The 11,566-nt window shown below is 37.3% G+C and overlaps 1 protein-coding gene across 3 annotated transcripts in view; it reads right to left on the bottom strand.

Annotated features, from left to right (window-relative positions):
• LOC109338470 (ubiquitin carboxyl-terminal hydrolase 9-like) overlaps positions 1–11,317 on the bottom strand; it is a 16,875-nt gene extending 5,558 nt beyond the window's left edge. For 2 of the 3 annotated variants that reach the window (XM_019575724.1, XM_019575725.1), the window contains exons 1-11: positions 11,144–11,317; positions 10,863–11,030; positions 9,830–10,084; positions 9,079–9,223; positions 7,101–7,160; positions 6,896–6,991; positions 6,186–6,575; positions 5,910–6,050; positions 4,035–4,205; positions 3,438–3,695; positions 3,203–3,342 (exon numbers count right to left, since the gene is read on the bottom strand). In XM_019575724.1, the coding sequence (XP_019431269.1) occupies positions 3,203–3,342; positions 3,438–3,695; positions 4,035–4,205; positions 5,910–6,050; positions 6,186–6,575; positions 6,896–6,991; positions 7,101–7,160; positions 9,079–9,223; positions 9,830–10,084; positions 10,863–11,014 (1,808 nt within the window). In that variant the 5' untranslated portion in view covers positions 11,015–11,030; positions 11,144–11,317. The remainder of the gene's footprint in view (positions 1–3,202; positions 3,343–3,437; positions 3,696–4,034; positions 4,206–5,909; positions 6,051–6,185; positions 6,576–6,895; positions 6,992–7,100; positions 7,161–9,078; positions 9,224–9,829; positions 10,085–10,862; positions 11,031–11,143) is intronic. The other variant, XM_019575726.1, reaches the window with a different exon arrangement.
• Positions 11,318–11,566: the final 249 nt, after the last annotated feature.

Below are 11,566 nucleotides of genomic sequence, written 5' to 3'. Positions count from 1 at the left end.
AAATCGGGCACGGCCAACATCGATAAACTGACCATGGCCCCCTTGAGGGTCTGAAAGGCCTGAGTGGCTTCTTCGGTCCACACGAAGTTATCTTTTTTCAATAAATCCGTGAGAGGTTTGGCAATTCTCCCATACCCTTGCACAAACCTACGGTAATAACCTATGAGGCCCAGAAATCGACACCGAATCTCCAACCCCCATCCTTCTTTTTCACCAAAATGACAGGACTGGAATAAGGACTGATGCTATGCTAAATCACCTCTGACCCCAACATCTCCCTAACCAAGCCTTCGATCTCGGTTTTCTGATAGTGAGGATATTTGTACGGTCTAATATTGGGGATAGCTGCCTCCTCAATCAGATGTATGGCATGATCCTGCCTTCGTACCGGTGGTAAACCTGTAGGATCGGTGAATAACTCTTCAAAATCCTCGAGCACTTGCAACATACGGATCGACGTGCTCTCCATCCCACCCTCTCTCGGATCTGATGATTCACAACGCATGATCAACCCTTCTCCCTCTGCTCGAATGACCTGCAACAGAGCACCATATGAGACCTCGGTTTTGGCTAAGGCTGGATCTCCGGTAATACGGATCGACTTCTGGCCTTGCTTGATCGTGAGTTCCAATTTACCAAAATCAGCTTGGACCTCATCCAATCCCGATAGCCACTCCAAACCCAACACCAAATCAACCCCTTTGAGACTGAAGAGGTAAAAGTCTTGGGTCACTTCTAGATTCTGTATCTGGAAAGATAAGTGCGCGCACTTCCCCCTACATTCCACCTTACGCCCATCTCCTACCTCCACCATATAAGAAGGAGTATTCTGAACCAATAGTCTCAACTCCTGCACCACCTCATGAGCTATGAAGTTGTGAGAAGCCCCACAGTCAATGAGGACAACTACCTTTCTTCCCTTTAACATCCCTTCAACCTTCCATGAACGGGTCGTAGTGAACCCCGACATAGAGCACAATGACAACCTCAGATCCTGTACCTCCGCTGCGTCTATACTATCTTCCCCTATACCGTCCTCATCATCCTCCTCTTCCTCCAAAATAAGCATTCTAAATTGCCTATTTTTGCACCGATGATCTCTAGTAAAAGGCTCATCACAACGAAAACATAGCCCTTTTTCGCGCCTTTCCCTCACCTCAGCACTGGTCAAATGTTTGAACTCTCCCCCTCTTGGCCGAACCTCACTGACAGGTCTCGGTGCAGAGTGTCCAACTGTGTTACTTCCCCCGAAGTTGTTCTGCTTCCCGTCCCCTATTGGTTTTGATTCCACCGTTACTGTTCTGGAATAGGGGTTTACCCTCTGGTTCCCTCCGGTCCGGCTTGCATACCCAAACGAGCCCCTCTTACTCAAGATGGCATTCTTCTGCTCAATCAATAGCACCTTCTGGATCACCTCGGATAAAGATTGTAACTCATACAACTTCACCTCGGCACGAAACTCTTCATTCAACCCATTCAAAAATATTCCCCTGGTAAATTCCGGATCGATGTTTCTCAATGCCCCAACATAGTTCTCAAAATCTTCCACAAATTCCTCAACGGACCCGGTTTGTTTAAGGGCTAATAACTGTTCAAATGGATTCTGAATCATCGAAGGTTGGAACCTTCGAACCACCGCAATCTTGAATCCATCCCAATTCGGGCTCGGGTTGCATTGTTCCCACCAGTGATACCAACTCAAAGCCTTTCCTTCAAGTGCCATAACTGTGGCCTGCATTTTCTCCCCCTCGGTAAGTTCTTTCAACTGAAAATACCTCTCTAGTCTGTGAGTCCATCCATATGCATTGTCACCGGAGAAGATTGGAATCTCCAATTTCCTCCATGTTTCCCGCCTAAAAGGGTTATCCTCCCTTATAAAACCCCTTCCTCCTTGAATTCCTCCTCTAAACTCATTCTCCTCCCTTACAAAATCATTTCTCCACTGAGTTTCCCCTCTCCCTTCGTTTCTACCACAAGGAGCTCCTCCCCGCGGCTCATTCCCACCGTGAACACCGGCACATAAACCATCTCCGCCCTGAGCACCTCCACGTGCTTCGTTTCTGCCCTGAACCCCCCTTCTGAGTTTGCTTCTGCCCGGAACGCCTCCACGGAATTCATTTCCGTCATGAACGCCGGCGTGGAAGTCATGAACGCCGGCGTGGAAGTCATTTCCGCTGCACGCTCCTCCCTGGAATTCGTCTCCTTCGTGAAGCACACCTCTGCGAAATTCGTTTCCGTCTAGAACACCGGCACGGGATTCGTTTCCGCCGTAAGCTCCTCCGCGGAATTCGTTGCCGTCACGAATCTCTCCCCTAAGCTCTTCTCTGCCTGAAACCTCACCACCGCGACGGAACCCTCTGTTACGGAAATGTTCTCCTCCGCGATTCTCACTGGTGCGGGGTTCCCTGCTTCTTCTCTCACCATTGTCTTGGCAAATCCCACCGTGAACTGAACTGGCGGCGTCGCCGCCGTGTTCCGCGTCGGCGTTGAAGCCATAACCCTCCATCTTCGCGGACATCTCCACCATTTGCTCCTCATACTTCTTCACTAAGGATTCCGCAAATTCCAACCTAATTCTCATATCTTCCCTTTCTTGTTCCCAATCATCTCTGGAACGTGACATACTTCGAGTCTTCATGAATTTTCGTTGAATCGGCAGCGGCTTTCAGGGCATGGTAAAAGAATTGCACAAAAGAAGAAGAAGATTCAAACAAGATCGATCCGGAATCAATTGAATTCCGGATACTAATACCTCTTTATTGATTGCAAGATTAGAAGAATACAATGAAGAACCCTAATTGATTCCCTGAATCAATTACACACTACAAGGTTGATTCCCTGAATCAAATCCCCTCCTACTCAATACTTCAAAAGTTGAATACAATGATTCCCCCAATCCCCTATTTATACTTTCCCCCCCTTTACTCCTACACTGCTACGGCAGTTAGGAATACTGCTTCAGCAGTTACCATAGCCACCTCACACTACCACATGGCTGCCACGTGGCCTCCTATGATATACCTTAGTGATGGGTGGTTTCCCCCTCATCCTATCACATAACTCACGTAACCAAGTGGAATACTCGGTTAAAATAAACCTTAAGAAGAAATCTCCCAATAAGTTCACCATGACTCAACAGAGCTTTGTGCCTTTCCCTATTAAGAATATAGGCCTCACAGCATAAATCAACAGGTAAACTTACTTATCCCTATGCATTATTTCTAGTTTCGTTTTCCGGGGTCCTTTTTTGAGTCGATAGGCAACAATATGTTCCTCGTCCTTTATTGAAGACAGTGGTTCCAGGGGATTCTCTAGATATCGAAAAATTTTATGATCATAAACCTGAAAGTTAGACATATAAACACAGCATCAACCACTGAAATAAAGACCAAGTAGAAAAGCCATAAGGAAACCTAACTTTCTTCTGAAGCACTTACCTTTGCAAGCAAAAGCGTTTCATCACTCTTCAAGCAGCATGCAGTCCCCAATGCAGTGCAAAGATCTCTGCAGCAACCAAGCTTCAGAACGTTCACAGTGAATGGCATGGGAAGACCACTCCCATCACCATGAAAGACAGTCACTGTCATTGTCCTTGTGATAGTGGAAGGCATTGGTAATGATAAATACATGAAGGGATCGAAAGTGATAGAAACTTTATCACATGCTGGACAAACCAGAGTTGACTTGTATTGACCCTGAGCATTTTATAGCAGAAAAAGCAAACAATGCAATACTTAGTAAATAGTAAAGATACATAGCATGTACTTGAAAATGTCAAGCTTTAATAGAAAATCAACACAATAATAATTGATAGAGATCTCAGAAGGCTTGTTTTTTAAGGGAAAACTCAAGAAAGCATACAAAGAAATTATAAAACGGAAGTGAGTATGAGTAAACAAAAAACAAAAATAGCAATTAGTAACTACAGTTATTCCATTTTCTTTTCTCATTTTTTTGTCCCTATTCAAATGGAATCTACCAATATGAGAGTATTAAATAACTTATAACATTGACATGCATAAATATGTACTCACTTGGCAAATATCAACAATCAATGAATCATTCCGAGCCATATGATTTTTCCAACACTCATATGCGACTTCCTCATCTGGCCTACCATCAGAGTCCTTCATTTCAATGTAGGGCTTTTGTTTAACCCGATTCAAATCTTCATGCAGCCCATCCAATAAAAACGCAAGCAACTCCTAAAGAATGTTAACCATTACTCAAAGCACATACAACAACCATAACAAGCAGAAGCTCAATGGCTCATAAAATTGAGTACAGAAGGTAATTTTTAAAATCACCAGAAAGCTGTCAGACAGTTACTCTCAATTGTCCCACAGACACCCCCACCCCCAGAAAGCTGTTGGAGAGTTTCTCTAAATTGTTTATACTTCATACATACAAAGATATATACATATATGCAATGTTTACAGGGTTAGCTCGCCCAACAACCTCCAATAAAACAACATCCCCTGATGTATCCTTTATCTTGAATTTGTAAATTGTAGCTTCACATAACACTACAGCATCATACACCCATGACAAGGAAAGCTATCCGTATATTGCAAATGATCCACTCATGACAATGTTATACTCAAGAGAAATGGGAACAGAAAATGTAAATGCAAGGTGATCTGGATCAGATTATGCATAATTTATTTACTATCTTTGAGATTTTAGTCCTTAGAGAAAACAGTTTACAGGATAGAAATTAACACTACAAATAAAAAATGCCCAATTTAAAAACATGCAAAATATAGAGAAACGTTCCTTTTTCTTATTGGCAAATGTTAGATGTTAGTATTTTGTTGTGAGTGAGACTCGAACCCACAACCTCCTTAACTCCATTCCTTATACCCTTCAGCTTAACCATCAAATCACTTTATGACTCCCTTATAGAGAAACATTCCTATCAAGGTTTAAACTCATAAACAGGCCATGCAGATATAACATACAGGCAACAGCCAACTTAAATGAATCTGACAAACAATTCCAAAAATTCATTAACCCATAAATGTAATGACCTCCTAATCTAAACAAAAGCAGGATAGCTTTTAATATAAAAATGGCATTCATCAGAATCATGGATAGAGAAATGTAATGAAAGAAACCCTATGCTTCCTATGAAATATCTACAGTGTAATAGGAATACGATAGAATGATGAGGGTGCTGAAAAATAAAGCTGGAACAGAGTGTCAATCCCTCAGAATCACATCATCTTTCATTTTGGTACTTCAAAAAGAGAAAATATTGTTAAGAGGCCGACAGAAACTTCTGACAGCAATTTCAGTTACAAATGGTCAGTTACAATTACCTTTAGACCCACTGAAAGGTGAATTTTTCAAAGACCAAATTAAAAAATATGGTCCAGAGCACAAGGCTCCCACCTGGTGGGGTCTGGGGAGGAAAGATGTATGTAGTCTTACCTTTGCAAGCGAAAAGAATGTTTCCAAAATTTGAACCCATGACCCTCAGGTCATAAGGCAAGCAAGTTTACCATTACACCGAGGTTCACCTCCAAATTGAAAACATTATATTTCCAGCACCCCAAATTAAATTCCATGCGATCTAAAGTGCAAGTGTATATGGCCTAAAAATTATTCTCATACTATTCTTCCTTATTCATATATTTTTGGACAAAATGTCCTTATTCTGAAAATTGAAAATGCTAACCAACTAGAGGTTGAAATAAGGAACCAATTATGGTTTCTAGTAACCTATGGAAACAATGTTTAGTCAACAGAAGGCATTTGATATTAAGAAACATTGCTGGAAGAATACCTACAGTTCTCCTAATGTTAGGCAAGGAAACAGATTTCAAATAAGTAATAACAGTACTCGGGTATATTAACTTGACAGCGTTCACAGAAATAAAGAACTTTGAAAATTTTCAGAAACTAACTTGAGAATCATGTTGATTATAACCACTGAATTGCGGAGCAAATCGGGCCAGTTTGCCCTTGAATACACGGGGTGGAATAGCAGTTTGCCCTGAGGACCACAGTTTTCTCAACAAGTCACCAAATGCAAGTGCCAACTCACCCTGCATATCAGACACATCATACAGCTTCAAAATTAATGTACATGGCCTTCAACATAAATCCATCATAGTACAAAATCTTATAAACTTATAGCACTGGGAAAAATAAAATAAAAGCCAACATAAATGGTCACATACACGCATTCCTAAAGGATTGTCAGTGTTGATATCATCACCGTAATCTTGTAAGAAATATTCAACAATTGGTGGAGTGTGGACTAAGCATTGAAGAGCACTATTCATGAAGCATGTATTTCCCAAGTTCTGCAGTCCTGCCAAGCCATCCCTTTCCCCTCTACAGACATTATCATTTTTATCATCCATACTGATCAATGATGAACTTGCAGAAGTTCCATGATACAAATTAAAACTAGACCCAGTTGAGTGACCATTTGACATGGTAGGTCCCCCTGCAATTGACACAGATGACCTTGGAGGTTCTAATGGTATCAAAGCTAACTCATTTCCCACTGAATCCATGCCAGAATGAGAAGAACGATCTCTATCAAGTGATACTTCTAGAAGAATCTGTGAGCAAGACATGAATCAGGAACATCAATCTTCTATAGAAGAACAATTACAATACCAAACACAAAGTTATCATATCTTGGTATCTAGACATGAATTTATAAGAACTCCACGAGAATGTTCAGCTAAAATCTCTATTTAAAGGTATCGAAAGACCAAATATTTAACACAAGCTTCCTTCAAATAGAGAAGGACAATTTTAGTGCTTCATAATATCCACTTCATAGGCAAAAAAACAGATCTCATAAAGCGTCATACTTCTATTTCCAACTTGAAATCAACTATACTTTAAAAGATCCACATAACTCAAAACTACTCACATCTTGGTCCATCGTCAAGTTTGCATCCTCCAATGTCTGGTCTGAGACAGTCAGCAATGTATTTTTAGAAAAATTGAAGTAATCCCATATATGAGCCTAACATATTTTACAACCAACAAAAAAAGGACAGATGAGGATGTGTAAGATTTTATAACAAATGAAATATAAAATAATAGATAAATAAGAAGAAAAGAAAGAGAAGAACCTTTTTCTGCTCAACTCCTTTAATTTTGCACACTAGCTCATAAAGCTCACTTATGGTGGCCTAAAATATATTACAGAAATAGAATGATGGTTAGTCTCAAATCATTGATGCTAATCAAAGATTAAAAAAGTAAATTTTTATATTTGTAATCTCTTTTGAATTTGGAAATTTCAAGTTTCAACGAAAGGTTAATGGATTTTAAACACTAGCTAATAGGAAAGAACAGAGCAAGACATATAATAGCAAATAGTGTTTAATTATTTCATGTACATAATCAAGAACGAGAGCAAAAATTGTGGAATGCGTGAAAAAGTAGGGTGGTGATTTACTCTTATCCTCATCATAATAATATTTCTTTTTTTCTACATAAAAATAGAGTAGCAATCATCTCAAGTAATATTTTTTTATTTTATTTCAATCATTTAAATACATCTATAACAGTCTGTTTTATATATTAACAAACATGATAATATAGTAAATGATTTTTTGGAATCTTCACGAACAAAAAGTGTAAGATAAATTATTGCCCAAAGCTCTTGAAGAGACTTTGACACTTATCCTTTCCCTAAATAAATTATTGCCCTAAGTGTAAGATAAATTGTCCTATTGCTTGCTAGTGAAATCCCAATTTGATGACCCTGATTAAACTTAAGACTGCAAGAAGTAAAAACTAATTCGTATGAAATATTAAAAGTTATACAAACAATTGTGAAGAAGATCTTTGTTCCTGACTTTGGAATGGTTTTGATGAAGACACTAACATTACCAAAAAGAAGAAAAAGAAGAATACTTATGAAGACAAAGCTTCAAGACAAATTAGTCTAAGTCTAAATAGATATTTCTATCATATACTCTCAAATATACAATAGTAGTAATGCTCAAATTATTTTTAAAGAAAATTGAAACACTAAAATATAAACAAAACAATTTAAAAAAAAAAGTGTGTAACATGTTACTATATCTAAGTAATAGGTTATATAAGTGAGAAAACCAATTACTCAACAAAAATTGTGCAGGGTAATCGATTACTCAAATGTTGTAATCGATTACTCAAATTAAAATTTAATTGACACTTGGACAGCGTGTTTGAGTAATCGATTACTGAGAGTTGTTGCACCAGTTTTCAGATTTCAAAATGAATGGTTTTCATCCCAAGGGAAATGGTTTCATTCCAATCAATTTCTACCCTTTCAAGAATTCTTACACAAACTTTCAAACATAATTATGAAAATTCGTTGAAATATTTTTCTGCACTTTTTCAATTTGTTCTTAAACTTTCAAAGTAAATTTTCTGAGTTGCTTGAAGTAAAGTGTTTCGAAGTTTTTACAAACATATAAGAGCATTATTACTTAGTATACAAAAAGTTATCGGATTGCAAGTGATATTACATTCAATACTTGTAAAGGCAATTCTACCATTGTTATAATTTCTTCATTAATATTTCAGAAATCTTTCCTTCACAAGGGTGTGATAAGAAATGAGATAGAATCACTTGAAAAGGTGTTTTTCAAGAGTGACATAAATATTAGTGAGTGTGTAAAGTACATAGAGGTCTCAGGTTGAGATATTATAATTACAACTCATAATATTTAATGAAGAAATCTCTTGTGTTGCAAGAATACTGGACGTAGCCTTCTATGGACAAGAAGGTGAACCAATATATAAAATTTCAGTGTACTCTCTTCTCCTTTATCTATTAATTTTCTGCATAATTTCTCCGCTACACTTAACTCTTGATTTTGCAGAAAAAATGACCATAATTTTAAGTCAACTAATTCACCTCCCTCTTCGTTGCAATCTTAGTCTTACAACAATAATATAATCCCTTCATCCCTAGTAATGATAAACTGATAATTGAAGGTCATTCATACAGCACATACAAACAGACACACGGGAACCCTTTTCAAAGCATTGGCATTACTATTTTTGAATCTAATTAGCACACAAAAAAGAGCCAAGAACAAAATCAATCGGTACCTTTTTGCTTAACTTTACAGTTGATTTACGGTTATCTCTAGCATCCGTCACCTTCAGAGTAAGTGGGTAAACCTCAACACTGTGTTGCTTCTGTCCAACACCCTGAGAAATCAACTTCCTAGGTAATGCGGGTCCACCTTTGTACCTAGACAATTGTGAGCGGCAAACCTATTTAAACAAATACTCTAGAAATAAAGCACTTTAAACCAACTCTTGAAAACATTGAATTAACACCATGCATTTTTTTTACTGCCGTAATCCCAACATGCTTCAGTACATAGAACATCTTCAAATTATCAATATTAAAGCTAAACAAGCAAAAGGTTCAAGAACAACTTTTGTGCAAAATTTCCAGATTTGACTACAACCCAGAGTATACTGCCTATAAGGAATGAAGGACTCGGGGGCATGGATTTAAAATAAATAAAAAGGTGGAAGCAAAAAAAACAAATTTAAACATCTTTTCAGCTATTATTTCATTAGATTCCAACCCCAGGTCTGTAAATTGAAGGCTGGCAATATACCCATTACAAAATTGCTTCCTAAAACTTAACTTGTGATACTAAATCTGTGCCTACAAGAAATATCCCTCTGCATACTTAATTAAATGTATGGAAACATGTTTAAATGATTCTTTCTTCAAAGAATAGTTACAGCATCAGCATAAAATATGTTTATTTTACTCTTCTTTAAGTAACATTCAAGTTGATAATAATGATAATAATAATAATAATAATAATAATAAAATTACCATTCCAACAGTCTTTCCCACACTTTTTGAGGAACTAAAACATAGTCTGTCCCCTCTTCCAACGTTCGACAAATATCTAAGTTATTGTCATCACAATTATTTTCATTTGAAATAATATCAGAGTTATCAATTGGCCCAGGTCTAGCTGCAATCTCTGAGTGAACCTCGTTGGCATGCTCGCTGTTAGAAGATTGCTCGTCATTTGAAAGCATACCAACGCAAGGCCTAGCATACTTCTGCCAACTTGAAAACCACCTGCATGGATAGGGAAAATCTTGATTGAAAATGGATACAAATGAAGGAAAGCCTAGGCACAAGAGTTAGGGTTATTGCCATGTGACCCAGAGGTCACATGTTCAAGTTGCGGAATCAGCCTGTTGCAGATTGCACAAACAACCACTAATAAAACAACTGGTATGTAAGTTAAAAATATAGGAAAACATCGTGAGAAAAGACAACAACAACAAGATAAGGTTTACTTCAGTACCTTTTTCCCCAAGGATTACTAGTAACCAGAGTCAGTTGTCAAACACTTATTGATTGTAAATCTTCATTAATGTTTATTAATTATCACTTTATGATAAAATCACCAACCAGCAAATACCTTACAACTCAGGTAGGATGTGGTATCCCTACGGATACATTAGACACCTTAATACTGTTGTCATACTGTTATCTAATGTATCCATCATTCAAACTAATTCTTTTTGTCCATGATTCGTTCAACCATTTTATGATTTTTTCCGTAACAATGTACCCATTATTCCATCTTATGCCATAATCATATCCAGTATCTGTTTCTGTGCTTCCTAATGATATGTTATTACACTAGTACCCATACCCTAACTGAATATATTGAAGCACGAAAGCAGCATGCAAGCAGCGCAATTTTTACAATATGTCAATATCTTTATGAGAATGTATATCTAGGCATAACACAAGATTCATTTCTTTTACACATGATAATCCTAATAAAATACAAATCATGTAGCATAGCAAATATTCATCAAAATTAAGAATAGATTTATAAGACCTGTTAGAAATAACGTAGTATAAGTTGCCTTCTTTCAAGTTAAGCTCCGATTCCTTGATCAACTCAGATACGATCCGAATTTCTTCGTCTGGTGGAATCGGCAAGCAACTTGCCCCATTGTCCATAGGGAAATCTGAATCAGCCATCGTCATAACGAATTCTATTCAACTGAATGAATAAACACGATGAAAATCTCAAATTCGAGTTCTGAATAGTCAATGAATGCTGAAATGAAAAGACAAGATGCAATGGAAAAGGAATTGCAACACGAAACAACGTACCTTGATTGAAGAAGAGATCGAAGTCGAAGCAATGAAGCACGAAAAGGATATTCAGAGAACCCTAGATTGAAGGGAAGGAAGAACAACGAGGAAATGAAGTAATGATCCCAATGCACAAATCTTTACCGTCTTCGTTATGAATTCTCATATATTTCATAAGCTTCAAGTTTATTTGTTGACCAATGTAGGAATTTTGTCAAGTTAGGTATTCTTCAAAAAAGTTTTGCCAAAAATGATTTCATAATTTGTAATTTAAGAAAAGCAATAATTATTTAATTTAATTTAATTTATTTATTATTTTATTCCTTTTTTTTAGTAAACATTGAAGGTTTAGCATTCTCTATTTTTTTCTTCCCATCAAAGTTTACACAATTAATACATATTCATGATTCATGTATATCCATGATTCATGTATATTCATAT

The sequence above is a fragment of the Lupinus angustifolius genome, unplaced genomic scaffold (assembly GCF_001865875.1).
Source record: "Lupinus angustifolius cultivar Tanjil unplaced genomic scaffold, LupAngTanjil_v1.0 Scaffold_26_28, whole genome shotgun sequence".
Taxonomy (NCBI): domain Eukaryota; kingdom Viridiplantae; phylum Streptophyta; class Magnoliopsida; order Fabales; family Fabaceae; genus Lupinus; species Lupinus angustifolius.
The sequence above is the reverse complement of the archived record's forward strand: the minus strand, read 5'-3'. Positions and strand labels throughout refer to the sequence as shown.